Source organism: Quercus suber, unplaced genomic scaffold (assembly GCF_002906115.3).
Source record: "Quercus suber isolate HL8 unplaced genomic scaffold, Cork oak 2.0 scaffold_160, whole genome shotgun sequence".
NCBI classification, from domain to species: domain Eukaryota; kingdom Viridiplantae; phylum Streptophyta; class Magnoliopsida; order Fagales; family Fagaceae; genus Quercus; species Quercus suber.
In genome coordinates, this window is record NW_027069621.1 from 970,442 (window position 1) to 987,086 (window position 16,645).

General features: G+C 35.7%; 1 protein-coding gene and 1 long non-coding RNA gene across 3 annotated transcripts; both read left to right on the top strand.

Annotated features, from left to right (window-relative positions):
- Positions 1–2,512: 2,512 nt before the first annotated feature.
- LOC112002218 (uncharacterized) lies at positions 2,513–8,797 on the top strand. Of its 2 annotated transcripts, XR_002881867.2 has the most exons (4): positions 2,513–2,782; positions 4,082–4,196; positions 4,302–4,389; positions 8,540–8,797. It is a non-coding gene; the product is annotated as an uncharacterized LOC112002218 (long non-coding RNA). The 2 variants fall into 2 exon arrangements; XR_002881868.2 differs by lacking the exon at positions 4,082–4,196 and having other exon boundaries at positions 2,517–2,782.
- A 3,499-nt stretch (positions 8,798–12,296) lies between these two features.
- On the top strand, positions 12,297–16,172 carry LOC112002224 (uncharacterized). Its single transcript, XM_024034380.2, has 2 exons — positions 12,297–15,457; positions 15,587–16,172. Exons 1-2 carry the CDS (start codon positions 14,346–14,348, stop codon positions 16,170–16,172), a joined length of 1,698 nt encoding a protein of 565 aa, XP_023890148.2. The 5' UTR covers positions 12,297–14,345.
- The last annotated feature ends 473 nt before the right edge of the window (positions 16,173–16,645 follow it).

Consider the following 16,645-nt stretch of genomic DNA (forward strand, 5'->3'; position numbering starts at 1 on the left):
GGATCTGTAAAGTTTCAATTTCCAATTATATCCCTTGTAAAATTTTATAATTACTCACTTTTCTTTTTTAATTTAAAATATATGTTGGATATAAAAGGTATATGACAAATCTAAAATAAAATAAATATTTATTTGTTATATGAGTTAAACGGGTTGTATTAAGTGGGTCATTTCGGGTTGACACAAATAAATTGGCGTGTCAAACGTGTCTATTGCGAGTTACGCGGGTTGACCCGTTTATGATCTGTTTCTTATCATGTCGCTTTCGAGTTGACCTGTTTATGACCCAAACCCATTAAGGCCCAACCTTAACCTGAAAAACCCCGTGTTGGGTTCGTGTTGTGTTCGCAGGTTGGGTCGAACATTAACACCCCTATAATTGAGCATAATATTCTAAGGCTTAAAATCCAAAATAAATCCAACTAATAAATTGAAAATATAATTTTTAAATTATTAATAGTGTAGGTTAAGTCAATTTACTTTAGTTGATCATTTTGCCAAGTCAAACTTGATCCAATCTATGCTTAGAATATATATATATATATATACAAAGTAATGTTACACCACTCATTATTTTTTAATAAGATGCCAATTTTGACAAATCCACCATTAGATTACGTTATCTTCGTATATTCTCCATGCTTGCAAAATTTCAAGGTAATCAAATATCAATAGTCTTATCATCAATTAATTGTTTAAATTTAAGTATTTGTAATTCAAAGTAATGTTACACTAATCAATATTTTTTAATTGGATGCAAATTTTGACAAATCCACCGTTGGATTACATTATATTCGTATATTCTCTATACTTGCAAAATTTCAAAGTGATCAAATATCAATAATCATGTCATCAATTAATTGTTTAAATTTAAGTTTTTGTAGTTTAAAATAATACATAAAAAATGAGATTATGGATCGAATGGTAAATAACATCTAATTGTCATAAAAATTGACATACATGTTAAGAACATATAGTCATGTAATCCAACGGTGAGATTTTCAAAATATGAATTCAATAGTATGTTATTGGGTGGTGTAATATTCCTTATAGTTACACCTGATGTAACTTGAACTCAGCATTTATTTTATATATATATATAAAAGCTGAAACTTAGCATTTATTATTGCTACGTTTCTATTGAGCCATATTAGTAGCCACGTCATCCATTTATTTCCAACATTTTCTCTCTCATTTTTAATTATTTTTCTCCTTAGTAATTAATGACCATACAATTACTCTTCCTCCAACATTTTCCCCACTTTTACCTTTTTATCTACTACTGCTCTATTCCTTAACCTTACAATTCCTCTATCCCTTATCTTTTCTTTTCTTTTTTATTTTGACTATTCTTCTCCCCATTTTATTTACTATAAATATATGTTTTTCTCTCTTCCATTCAATCCATATTTTTCCCCACAAAATAGTAAATACTCTCTCTCTCTCTCTCTCTCTCTCTCTCTCTCTCTCTCCTTTCTTTTGGTGAATTTTTAATTCTTTGTTGCATATCTAATTTAGGTTGATGACTTTTTTTGTTGAAATCTATTTTGGGTTGATGCATTTGGTTATATTTAATTTGTTATCTTTTTTTTTTTTTAATTGTTAAATGTTATCCAATGATATTATATAATGATATAATGTTATTCTATTACGTAGCATAACTTGGATAATTTTTTTGTTTACAATTATATATTTTCTTTTGAGTATTCTTTTACTCATCTTATTTTTATATTTTTTTTTTCTATTTCTCTCACATTCTCTCCTAGAATACGTGGTTAAAAATAAAAAAATGAGAGAAAATATAAATAATTTAACGATACGGAGGATGTGGCTGAATTTGAATGTCAAATAAAATTAGATGAGAAGAAAAAAAAGTAAAAATAAAAGATATACCAGTAAACACCAAATTATCTATATCATCCTATGCAATAGAATAATACTATATTGCTGTATACCAAAGAATAGCTTGTGAGGTGTGGGGGGCACGGGCCGGGGTTCAAGTTTATAAGAAAAAGTTTCATATACATATACACTTAGTGTCTGTTTGGCTAGCTTAATTTTTGCCAACTTATTTTACTATTTAACTTATTTTTGCTACTATTCATAGGTCCTACACTCCTACTGCACTTTTTGATACTATTCATAGGTCTCACTGTACTATTTCAATTAACATTTATATTTACCTACAGTAATTTCAACAAAAAATTTTCAGTTTCAACAAATAAGCGGATCCCAAACAGACCCCTAGTGTTAGTTTGGATTGCGCTGAAAATATTTTTTAGCATGTTTGCGTCTTAAACAGTGGGTCCTGTGCACTGTTCACGGGACTCACAAGTACGGGATTCAGTAAAATTTTTATTAAAATTGGGTTTCACGGCACTATTCATATATTTAAAAATTATTTTGTTATAGTATTTTCAGTTTTCAGTAATAAGCGATATTCAAACAGATCCTTAGATTAGTTTAGAGTAAAATTTTATGTTGTAAAAAAAAAAAAAAAAAAAAATAGCATGAAGAAATACTTTCATCGGTGGTGTGGTTTATCAAAAAAAAAAAAAAACTTTCATCACAACAATGATGGCAATAAAAGAAATACTCGGTGAAATTATCAGAAAACAGATACGGCTTTCCTACTATTTCTACCTTAAACCCCAAAGCCAAAATCTTCACAGGAATTCCTTGCAAAATGGGTTTCTTTACACCTTCACTAATGAACCATCTTTGTCTCAATGCCTTCAGCAGAAGACCTCGCCTTTCCACTGTACTCTGCTCTCTCCACCAGGTATCTCTCTCTCTCTCTCCAATTTTATTTCACAGTTTGTTGCGGTAAACTTTCTGGGACATTGTAATTTTCTTGGTTTTTTGGGTTTGTTTGATTTCAATGCCTTTGTGCTTGACCTTAATTTTTCTGAACTGGGTTCCTAGATTTTGCAAAGTTTCCTTCTTTTTCGTTTTTGGGTATTTTTCAATGACTCCAATGCATGTTTGCATGAATGTGAAATTGAAAAGATTAAAAATAATGTATAGAGTTCTTGCTTTCTCTTTGCTTAATTTACATGTGAAAGAAGAAACAAAGGCCCATCTGTAGGTACTGTAATTATAGTATATAAAAAAAGTAAAGAGGAACTATAAATTACAAAGGGAAGCCAGAAATTTTCTGATATTGATTGAAACTAAAGAGGGAATAAGGGATTTTATTGCTGGAATGCTGGAGCTTGTGATGGTAATAATGGAAAGAAGAAAGATAGGAAGAATTTGAGAAATTGGTAAGTGGAACGAGACTAGTACTTGCAAGGGCATAAACATGGTGAGTTGAGTGCAGTAGGTCACGGAGAAAATGAACAATGAATGATCTCAACAATGTGTCTCAGATTGTGTATGAAAAAGATCCTGTTGATGAGGATGGCACAAACATGTTCTGCAGCAGTCAATTCTTGTTTCTTCTTAGATTGGCTAAATCCACTAAATAATCAACCCCTGCCACCTCCCCGCTTCTCTCAAAATATTAATAAAAGGAAAAAAAAAAAGAGAAAGAGATAAGTTCCTTTCAATTTTTGAGAGTGAAGATAATCTGTGGGTTTTTTATTTTATTTTTTGTAGAATATTTTTTAAATAATTGGTATGTGCTGTAACTGATGTGCAACAAGGGATTTCATCTTATGCTTAACCATATCAACTAGGGCCCAAATCTGAAACTTTGATGGAATCTTCAGTACACCCTGTAATTTTACTTATCCAAAACAGAAGAAGTATTCCTTCTCAGACCTTAACATCGTGTTCAAGTAGTGAGCTCTTTTGACTTCTAGATTGGGATACTTGTTATTGGTGTGTTCAAGGTTTTGGGTAAATACTATAGTTCTGTAATATATGGTACTACCTTTAGGTTCTTTACATAGTGCTCAACTTTTAGGAATTCGTTAGTAGCTGTTTGAGTGGGATGTGGAGAAAAAAGTAGTGTTGCTTGCATGGTCTACCATTTTATTTTGAGTCCCTTAACTATTAATTTATTAATTGAAAGAGGGTTCTTTTCATGTTATGCTTTAATCACATTATTTGCATTGCTGTTGCGCATGTGCATAAGGCTCGTGATATGCAACTGATGAGTGTTGTTACATGAAAATTTGGAACTTCTGTCTGTCAACATATGAAAGAGCTTTAAAATGTACTACTTATGAACCAGTTACTTCTTGATGAAGGTATGATAATGATTTTTATCTCAAGTGTAAGTTTAGCTACAAATAAATGGATTATGGAGTAGTGTCATTACAGCTGTGGTGAGAGATTTCCTCTGCACTTTGCAGGGAAGAATTTTTGAAATTTATGGGTGAGAGGCATCTGGGAAGATAACGCTTTCCCTTCACATCATCAAGGTAGCTCAAAAGCTTAGAGGTGCATACTAATTCTCTCCTCTTGTACTTTGTGATTGGTGTTTTAAATGACTCGAATTAGTTTGGTTTGAGTAGCATAACAGGAAATTTCTTTTTAACTCATCACAGTATAATCCAATTAGTCAATTTAAAACATAGATCCAAGACCCTTAACTATTTTAATATACATTTATTACATTAATCAAAGCTTCTTTTATTTTTTATTTTTTATTTTTGTTGATAAGATCCTTCTAAAAAATTTCATGCCTATTCTGCTTCTAGGCATGAGCTTAAACTACTTATCCCATCAAGGGTGAATGCACCCAAATTATCCAGCAACTACTATCGGAGGGTGGGATCAGTTGCCTGTAAATTTCACTGGTTATAGGCGATTCTAAAGGGCTCTTATTTAGAAAGGTTTCCTACATTATCTAAACAGGAAAAAAGGTCATGCCTATTTTAGCTATTATCATTCTATCAAGGGATGTTGAACCATACTTATAAAAAAAAAATAATAATAATCAAGGCATAAATTTTGTTGGGGCTAATGTTTCCGCTAGACCACCCTTTTGGTGTACTTTCATTGGAAATATCACACGTCTGGCAACTGATTAGAAATACATTTATAATTCAATTGCTGTTAATCTATTGTTTAAATCATAACTGATAATCTCTTAAAACCCATCTTGCAATTAATCCTCAGATGCAAGATACAACTGCATTCAAAATTTATTCTCTAGAATGCGGGACGGTATCACATTGCTTCATGCTTCTTGGTCATGGATAGTTTGGTACTATATTTTTTACTGATTTTATGCAGTCTTAGCTCAGAGGTAGAGCATTTGGCTTTTAACCAGATGGTCTTGGGTTCAATCCAGACAGATGGCGTTACCTTTTGTCTTTCACTTACCCAAAAATAAAAAAATTACAACTATTAAGCTACAGTTATGAATGCTTTGTACATAGCAACACGTAATTGTGAATATTAAAACTGCTAGCATCACCAGAACAGTGTGACCAATTTGAAGATTGACATCTTATGAACATGAACAACAGTATGGACCTTCCATCACTGACAGACAGCATAAGTAGATCTCCATGCTGTTGAATTTTCAAAAAAACAACAGAATGGAGATCTATTTATGCTGTCTGTCAGTGATGGACGGTCTAGACCATGAATTTGACAGAATGATTACTAGTGAACCTTGTGATTATAGGCACAAATTTATAAGATTACACCAAGTTCTTGGCATGTTAGGATTGCCTTTTTGTTTCTTTTGGGTATACCGACTACATTTTATTGGCAGTTGTTGGCCTGGACTGAAGTGCTTTGGTTCTAACTTCTAAGTCAAGAATATCTGCACTTTAAATCCTTGTCCATAAATTATTTCTAGAGGTATAGGTTTTTGGTTCCTTCATTTGTATTCAAAGCCTCTGTCACTTTAGGTCTGGAATCGTTTGTTAAAATTTGGGAAGGTGAAAGACTATAGAGCTAGAGGAATATGGCACATGTATGATAGTTTTAGAACTAAACATGAAGCATAGCACAATCCCATCAAGATAGACTTTTTCAAAATCATTGATATCTTTCACAATGTTAAGCTATGTTTCCTTTGATGTTCTAAATCTGCAAAATAGTGTTTCAATGCTTGTTGGATATTGGCTATCAGTGTTTTTGTATTAGTTTTGGTGCCAGGGTTATGATTAATTTGTGTAACGTGAGATAAATAGAGATAATTTAGTTTTTATTTTTAAAATAATGATACAGATGTAAATTGAAAATACACAAAATGAAAATGAAAGCGATACTGATTTTTAAGCATGAGCTGTACGACCAAGCCCAAGTCAAGAAGCCAATGTCCAAGTCTAAAGAGTCAGACAAAAATTAAAATCAGTATAGCATAACTCTGTCCAAGGAGGTCTAGTATACGCACTAGTTAACATTATGTCAAGGAGCAAGACTATGGCTCCATTTTGAAAGCATCGACTTGGAATTATTTCTCATGTCAATGAGGGGACCAATAAAAAAAAAAAAATCTAAATTAAGATATGGACAATATCACACTCAGGGGAATTTGCATTTCTCTTACAATCACACGTACGTGATCCACAAAAAACCAAACATTTCAAATCCATAGTATTTGAATTTAAAGCGCATTTGAATTTCAATTGGGTTTCATAATTTTCATTTCTCATACACAGCCAAACAAGAACAACCAAACCACCTTAATTATTGGCCTTTCATTTTATATCTTTGATTCTTTGCAATAGAAACTGTAAAGAAACATGAAAGGGAAATTTACATTAAGGAATAAAACAAATTCACCAAATTATACCATGTTATTAGTGAATTTGGCATCAATTTATTTAGCTTTTTGCTAAAAGTATGCTAAAGTAAACTTGTATTTTTTTTTAAAAAGTGAGATTTAAAAAAAAAAAAAAAATTGTACATAAAACTTGTCAAAGTTGGAATTTAATCGGTATTTGAATTTCATTTGGGCTTAATTTTTAAAGAAGCAAGCAAGCGAAGGGCCTACCTTTGTGAAATTCTGAAGCACTGATGTTGACTGAAAAGAATAGGAAGCAGCGAAGAAGAAACATTACACTTTCCTGTCTCGTATTATAGGCCTCTGTTCGTCTTATGTTTTCTTTTGCAACAAAATATTTGTTCACACTCACTCACCGGTATCACTACTGCAACACCAACATTCTCATTTAACAAAGTCACAAGCAACTGTAACTCCTCCTTTCCTCCACCTCTGGTTGATCATCTTCACCTGTGGAACTTAACCACTCTTGTTAGGTAGAGTATATCCATATAAGAGAAGTCTTTAGCCTATAAAATCAACCATTGATAAAATGTGAGGCTTAATTATCTTTGCCTCTCCTTGTTTTTTAAAAAGTGAGATTTAAAAAAAAAAAAATTGTACATAAAACTTGTCAAAGTTGGAATTTAATCGGTATTTGAATTTCATTTGGGCTTAATTTTTAAAGAAGCAAGCAAGCGAAGGGCCTACCTTTGTGAAATTCTGAAGCACTGATGTTGACTGAAAAGAATAGGAAACAGCGAAGAAGAAACATTACACTTTCCTGTCTCGTATTATAGGCCTCTGTTCGTCTTATGTTTTCTTTTGCAACAAAATATTTGTTCACACTCACTCACCGGTATCACTACTGCAACACCAACATTCTCATTTAACAAAGTCACAAGCAACTGTAACTCCTCCTTTCCTCCACCTCTGGTTGATCATCTTCACCTGTGGAACTTAACCACTCTTGTTAGGTAGAGTATATCCATATAAGAGAAGTCTTTAGCCTATAAAATCAACCATTGATAAAATGTGAGGCTTAATTATCTTTGCCTCTCCTTGTGATTCAAATCTAGTGACTAGGGATGGAACCAGGATTCAAACTTAGGGGGGCTGAAGTTCTTTGTTCATAGATTTTAAAAAATTGGAATATCAATACTAGAGGTTGACAGCCCTGCATCTTAGTTCTTCAGTTATGGTGGCTCTACATTTTTCTTTTCTAAGATGACAGCCCTGCTTTTTATCTGAAAGTTTGAGAACTGTTATAACAAATTAGTAAAGGCTCAACCAACAATTCCCTCAAAAAAGATGGAAGTATTAGAAGATATTCAAAATATTTAGGTGAAAAATTAGTAGATAAATTTATAATTTACAATTCATAGTTTGGTAGTTTGGTAGTTTAAACAATGGCATTTCATAGAGAAATTTCATTGGTTTGGAAACTATTGGTAGTTTAGCCTTTTATAAGTACAATTATATACTACTTAGTCCAGAGGACTTAACTAAAGTCCATTTAATAAAAGATCAAAATCATCATTTCATTAGCTATGTTCAGCGTAGCTTTTGTTAAGGCTAATATTTCCACCCTTTTGGTGAACTTTGTTTTGAAAGTATACTTTTGTAGCTGTTGATAAGCAATTTATTTATAATGGAATTGTTGTTAATCCATCATCTGATGTCCCGATATCTTAATTTTAACTAAAATTCTCTTAGATGAAGCCCATCTGTCTTGATACACTAGACAAACATACTTCTAAATTTACAAATTATGGTGCTTAAAAAAAAATTAAGATATACATTTATTAGTACTAGTTTTCTTCAAATTATACTCATCTAACAATTCCATGGTTTAAAATGTTGCAGCTTATCAATTCAGCAATAACAAGCAGCACAGAAAGTCTCAGCCTTCTCCTGTATTGTAAATAAGCTTGATAATATTGTGGTGTGTATTAAGTTTGTAATGGTAATTGAGTGATGTGTGCTTATATTTATGATTTCATTCCTATTTCATGTATTATCTAATTTGCACAACGTTTTAGTAATTTCAATCGTGTTATTGATTATTTGTCTCTGATTCTTGGATATTTTAGTTACTCAAATGAAACTTTCTGTTGTTCTTTATTGTTTAATTAAAAATATTTGAAGTTTGATCTCTTTGCCGCATGTGTGGAATACCTAATGACATTAGAATATTTGGTAAGCCGACAATGTGAAAAGTTGAATTTGATGGAAGTGGAAGTCTATGAAGAGGTTTGCTTTAGCCATCAATTGCTGGTTCCGAATGTCAATTTATTTTGAAACTTTGGTATTTTATATTTCCAAATTGTCATATCTGAGGGGGATGTATGGCCGTAATGTCGTATGAGGACTGAAGACTGAAGATTGTTCTATATCAAATTGAAAATGACTGGGGGATATTGGTGAGTATTGTGTATAAATTGCCACTTATATCATATCACCACGTGACTTTGGCCTCCATTGAGATTCACATAATTTGGAATACACTTTACGCCTCTTGTTTCTGAAGTTTCAGGTTTTCGTGGAAGATATTTCTGTCCGAGAAAAAGTTATTCCTTTAGCTTAAAACCTCTTTTACTAGTGAGATGTCAGAGTTTGAATTTGACTAAATCCGTGATGTCAAAGTAACAAAGAAAGACATTGAATCGGCCATGAAATTGACTTAGTTGCTTGTTTACAATCCCTTGTTTGAATCAGTCTTTCTCATAGGGCATGGGTGGCTCTCTCAAAACTTGCTGGTGACTTTGGTAGAGAATATGTGTTGTTATTGCAACATTTTTTAGTTCACAAGATGCACTTGTGATATCTACTGGCTCATTAAAACTTGATAAAGCCCTAAGGTTTGGTGGATTACCAAAGGTGAATATTTGACCCCAAAAAAAATTCCTCTTGCCACATGTTTGGTATGAGCATTTGCATGACTACTTCAAAAATTTCCAAACCCTTAAATTTTAATTCCATAGTTATTGTAAACAGAAAAGAACCAACTTTAGTTATTAATCTCATTTCACACTTAAACCTTGATTCCTTTTGGATGTTAGTTAGGCTAAATCCACTAAATGTACTCTTTTGACTTCTAGATTTAGGTATTTGTTACTATCATGTTGGGTTAAAGATTGACTTCTAAATTTATATTCTTTTCTTTTCTTTTTTTTCCCTTTTGAAAAATCAAACACAAAATTTTAAAAATTTGTAATCTTTTCACTTCCATCTCTGAAGATGAATTGAACATAGTGTAAGCGAATTTACTTGGCCTATATTTTCTTACTAAGATCGGATGTGAAGCTAAAATAAGAAATAAAAAAGGAAAAATAGATTAACCTGAACCATGCATAATTTACAATTTGTACTTTGTAGTCATATTATTAAGGAAATATGAAATAGGAAATCTATATATATTTGTGAAATAGACATATTTTGAATATAATTGATTTTTCTTGTTTCTAAACGGCAAATTCTCTTGGGAGATTGTTCTTTCAAAATGGGATGTTCCTTGGGATGTTCAATCTATTTAATTGTTATATTATAAACAATGTCTTGAATGAGCAATATTCAAACATTCTAAGTATGACATTTTTGGAATATTATATAAAATGAGTCATACCTTCAGGCTTCAGGTTTCAAATTGTCTATATGCTTTGTTCTTCATGATCAAAAGCTTGATTAGCAAGCTAACCTCTTCTCCATACCAAATTTTATTATGTGTTGAAGGAGAAGGAATTGTACATCATACAATCTTTTGTGCAAATGAAACATTTGTTTCCAAATTTACAAAGCATAGTGCCTAAAAAATAAAGAGAAAGATATCTTAATTTTTAGTTAACACCAAAACAAAATGAAGCAAACTTGTGCTGATTATAATTTTATAGTACACCAAAAATACCTCGAGCAAGTGAGTTTGCTGTTTACATCACCAAGAAAAGGAATTAGATAGAACCCATAACGGCCTGTAGATCTTGGGCTTGGGCCTTAGACCAAAGGGCAATAACAGAAATACAGAACTCAGGAAGTGAAATCATAGGAAATGTGTATTAAGCTATGTTTCCTTTGATGTACTAAATCCACAAAATTGTGTGGGCAATAACAGAAATACAGAACTCAGGAAGTGAAATCATAGGAAATGTGTATTAAGCTATGTTTCCTTTGATGTACTAAATCCACAAAATTGTGATTCGTTGCTTGTTTGATTGGCTATATTATTTTTAGTGCCAAAGTAATGAGAAATTTGCGTAAATTAGATGAATAGAGATAATTTACTTTTTATTTTTAAAATAATAATGCATATATAAATTGAAAATGCACAAAATAAAAAATGCTAGTGATACTGATTTTTAAGAACGAAATGTCTAACCAAGTCAAGAAGCCGATGTCTAAAAATCCGAAAAGTCAGACAAAAATTAAAATCAGTATCGCAGATTTCACTCTGACCAAGTGGATCTAGTATACGCACTACTTGTATCCCAAATTTCTATGTCAAGGTCCATTTTCAAAGCACCCACTTAGAATTTTTCTCATAACCGATAAACACCTTTTGTATATGCTATTTGAGTTTAGTGTTTGGTTGTTGTGGGTATTAATTTTGTGTCCTTGAAGGAGTAATGAGATGGTTGGCGGGTCAAATTTGTCTTCATTCTTGGACTTGAAATTGTCTATAACATGTCCACAACCTATTTTGGGTTGTTGGGTTCTAAATACAGGTCCACAGTCAAACTAATTTTCCTTTCAGGGTCCACCTATTTATATTTTTCATTTATGAGTTTTCACACACCATTTTAGGGAATGAAACATTACTTTCCACCAAGTTTAATGTATACAGGATATAGTATATTGGTTGATCATTTTCTCCTGTGGAACTTAACCACTCTTGTTGGGTAGGCTAGATCCTTATAAGAGAAGTCTCATTAGAATATAAAACCAATCATTGATAAAATTTGAGGCTTAATTCTCTAGGGCACTTCCTCGTGATTCAAATCTAGCAACCACCCTAGTTGTGTGGCCATAGGAAGCTCTCAAAGAGACCCATTACTTCAGTCCAAGTGCCAATAGGTCGTAGGTTTGAGTGCTAATACTAACCCATACTTTCTAATATGCAGAAATCGTGATAATAGGACCGAGAAGCAGCACGCCCTGTTGTGTGTCAATGATATCAAAAAGCCTAAGTGATAATGTACCACAAGCGTGGAGCAATAATTACAAATACCAGCCTTCTTTCTTTTTCCTTTTTTTTGTGGAAGAAAAATTTTAAAAAATATCTAGCAACTTCAAGATAGGTTGTGTCGTCATATCAGCATAGCTGGCAAGTAAAACAACATTAAAATTTAAGGACATTAATGTGTTGCAGGATTGATGCAACCTCCTCTGCGTAGAATCACGCTGGAGTTGATGGATTGGGATTCCGTGAAATTACTAGAGCAATTCATTCCAATCCTTCACAATTTTTTTTATAATTTTTTCTTTTATTCATATTTTATATTTAAGAGTTGAGATTTAAAGCTTTTTTTTTTTATTTTAAATCTCAACTATTTTTTTTTTTTGAGAAAAATAATTCTCAACTATTTATATCAATTATATCTATACCAATTGTATCAAGTAGAGTATTGCACTTATCTTAATTCCGAGTTGATAATGTTTGTGGTACGAAGGGGTTGGGCTGTCATATCAACACAGCTACAAGGTAGGACGATATTAATATAGAAGAACATAATTGAGCATTTCTATTAACTTGTGCATTAATTTGTTGAATGATTGATGCAACCTCCTCTACGTACAATTAAGCTCAAGTTGATAATTTTCTCTCTGTGGCCTCTCTCTCTGGAGGATGCCAGTGAGGTGAAAAATTTTGTTCTCCTCCCTCTCGACCCCCCCGGGGTTCCGGATAGAGTGAAAGATTTAGCCTCAGTGGCTCTGTTTTTCTCCTTTAGGTAGAATACGCAGTTTCGTTCTCTGAGTAGCTTCTTAGGAAGTTTTATTTTGGTGTGCTCACACACCCTTTCTCTCTTATAATGGAGGAACTAACCCAGAGCTGTAAGAACCTTAAGCTCTCTGGAAAAGAAGGTGGAGAGGTGAACATCGAATCAGAGGTGGAAGCCCCCGGAATGGTGGTCGTTGGGAAGTTCCTCACAAAAAGAAGAATAAGCCTAGAAGCAATAGTGCGTACTTTGAAGCCCATCTGGAAAACAACAGAGAGCTTTGAAGTACAGGATGTGGGGGATAATATGGTGCTCTTTGTATTTAGGAATGAAGAGGACATGAACAAGATCCTGTGGTCCAGCCCATGGTCCTATGATAAGTATTTACTTGTCCTTCATAGGCTTGGTGAGTCGGAATCGATCTCCACCCTCTCTCTTGTACAGGCGTCTTTTTGGGTGCAAATCCATGGTCTGCCGATGAGAAAACAGACCAGAGAAACAGGGGAACGCATTGGTGGCACCATGGGGGAAGTGATAAGGGTTGATGGGGTGGAGAGAGGTTTCAGCATGGGTAAATACCTACGAGTAAGGGTGTGCATTGATATCTCGGAACCGATTTGCAGGGGTAGAATGATACGTACAGGAAACACGTCCTCAACTTGGGTGGATTTCAGGTACGAGCGACTACCGATATTTTGCTACTGGTGCGGGAAACTCGACCATGATGATAGAGACTGCTCCCTATGGATTCAAAGCAAGGAATCGCTGAGTTTAGAGGACAGGCAATATGGGCCGTGGCTTAGAGCAGACATGGAGCGACTACAAAGGCCCTTAGTGGCAGAGGTGAAACGGAAGGAGACTAAGAAAGCAAAGGAAGCAGAGGTGGGTGGTGCGTGGAGTAAACAGTACAGGCAGGCCAAAACCCAGCCAAAGCAAACCTCCACAACCCACCCGATGGAGGACAGGGGAGCAGGTTGCTGGGACGAGCGGCCCCAGGAAATGCGTGACGCATCAGAGATGGCAGTTGATGGACTAGCACTGCCAATTAGGATGGCAGCGGATTTTGAGGTCCAGCTGCAGGAATTAGACCGAGCAATAAATGGAGAAGACATGTTGGTAAATCCGAGAAAGGAAGAGCTGCCAACCAGTCCCCAAATCACGGGAATCACGGAGGGATCAGCAACACAGGAAAGTAACGGGCCACCCCAAGACTTACGGCCCATCCCATTTCCGAAAAAAGGCCTCGGTGAAATGGAGGGGCCCATGCGACAACAAGAATACAAGGGGGGCACTGAAGCCCAATATGAAGAGATGCAAACCAAAGCCAACTGCCCAGGTACCTACAGGACTGGGTCAAAGGAGGGTAGAGAAGGGCCCACTACAAGGTCAGAGGGATTAAAAGGGGCTAACTCTCAGCCATTTCAAACCAAACACAGTGGGGTAGGAAAAGAAAACACTTTGAAGAAAGGAGAGACGGTGATAAACACAAAGGGTCACAATGAGCCGAAAAACCAGACAACGTGGAAGAGGGTGCAGAGGGAACCCACTAGCTTGGCCTCGCCGATCAGTGAAGGGGATGGGATTGGTGTGAAGAGGAAGGGGATGACGCCTTTAAAAGAAATCCCAGCCAACGTACCAGTGGAAAAACGATCAAAGCTTGGAGTGAGCGCAATGGAGCTCTGCCAAAATCAGATCAAGCAAGTACTATCGGTGGAGGCTGCAAGGCAGCCCCGCCGGGACCAATGATAACGCTCAGCTGGAACTGTCGGGGGCTTGGGAACCGCCGTACAGTCCGAGCGCTAGAGAAGGTAGTGTCTTCACAAGATCCTAGTTTAATTTTTCTCATGGAAACTAAGATGTGTGTCTCTGAGATGGATGGCATCAAGGAAACGATTGACAGGCCAGGAGGCTTGGTGGTGCCTAGCAAAGGTAGGAGCGGTGGGTTGGCCCTCCTTTGGAAGAGGGACATCAGGGTGGAGGTCCAAACTTTTTCCGAAAACCACATCGACGCCATCATCGTGCCGGGGAGGGGCTCCCCAAGATGGAGGCTCACCGGTTTCTATGGAAATCCGGAAACGAGTAAAAGGGAAGAGTCGTGGTCTTTACTCACCAGGTTGGCAAATGGTAATTCTCTCCCTTGGCTTTGCATTGGGGATTTTAACGAGCTGATGCAGGGAGATGAAAAAGAAGGTGGCAGCACCAGGCCAGTAAGACAAATGGCCAGTTTTTGTATTGCTGTGAACGAGAGTCAGCTGAGGGATTTAGGCTACGTTGGCCAAAAGTTTACTTGGTGTCGCAGAATGGGAGACAGGGGTTGGGTCAGGGAGAGACTTGACAGGGCTTTAGTATCCACGGCGTGGGCACAACACTTCCCCACCCACCAGTTGTTCCATATTGCAAACTCGGCATCGGATCACTGCATTCTGGTTCTCAAAGACACTCCACCGCGTTGTAAGCCAAGACAAAGGAAGAAGCTTTTTAGATTCGAATCGATGTGGATCAATGATGAGTCATGCTCGCCAGTGGTGGAAGAAGCGTGGGCTAAAGGTATGGCACGAGCACCAATCTCCCCCTATTCCTGCTGTCTCGAGGAATGCCGCTCTGCCTTGGCCTCTTGGAACTCCTCTACATTTGGGCATGTGGGAAAGAAAATTGCTAACCTCCAACGATCACTTCAAGACCTCGAAAGCCAGAAAGATAATAATCACTTACTGGAAGAAATCGAGGACACAAGGAGAGAATTGAACAAGTTGCTGGATATGGAAGAAGCAATGTGGCATCAAAGGACTCACATCTCTTGGCTCAAACAAGGCGACAGGAACACCTCCTTTTTCCACACTAAGGCATCAAGCAGGTACAAACACAACACTCTCCTGGGGATTAAGGATATGGAGGGAGTTTGGAGGGAAGATGTGGAGGAGATTGGGAACGTGTTTATTGATTACTATAAATCTTTATTTACATCTTCCAATCCAATTGTCAGTGAGGAATTGATTGATGCCATTCACCCGAAGGTGTCAGCCCACATGAACTCCTTTCTAACGAGGGACTTCCGTGCAGAGGAGGTGACCAGAGCTCTGAAACAGATGTTCCCCACCACAGCACCGGGGCCAGACGGGATGCCCCCCCTATTCTACCAGCAATATTGGCCTACAGTTGGTAAGGTCATAACTGAAACTGTATTAGATTTTCTAAATGTTGGTATCACTCCTCTAAACTTCAATGAGACACATATAGTGCTAATTCCAAAAGTAAAAGACCCAAAACATGTGCAGGACTTTCGTCCGATTAGTTTATGCAATGTAGCATACAAACTTGCATCAAAAATCCTTGCAAACAGGTTGAAGCCTTTTCTCCCAACCCTGGTGTGCGAGAACCAGAGTGCATTCGTGGCGGAAAGGCTGATTACAGATAATATCTTAGTGGCATCAGAGACCATGTTCCACATCAGTCAAAAAAGGAAGGGCAAGGTTGGGGAGATGGCACTAAAATTGGACATGAGCAAGGCTTACGACCGGGTGGAATGGAAATGCCTGGAACAGATCATGGTCAAGTTAGGNATAGATTAACCTGAACCATGCATAATTTACAATTTGTACTTTGTAGTCATATTATTAAGGAAATATGAAATAGGAAATCTATATATATTTGTGAAATAGACATATTTTGAATATAATTGATTTTTCTTGTTTCTAAACGGCAAATTCTCTTGGGAGATTGTTCTTTCAAAATGGGATGTTCCTTGGGATGTTCAATCTATTTAATTGTTATATTATAAACAATGTCTTGAATGAGCAATATTCAAACATTCTAAGTATGACATTTTTGGAATATTATATAAAATGAGTCATACCTTCAGGCTTCAGGTTTCAAATTGTCTATATGCTTTGTTCTTCATGATCAAAAGCTTGATTAGCAAGCTAACCTCTTCTCCATACCAAATTTTATTATGTGTTGAAGGAGAAGGAATTGTACATCATACAATCTTTTGTGCAAATGAAACATTTGTTTCCAAATTTACAAAGCATAGTGCCTAAAAAAT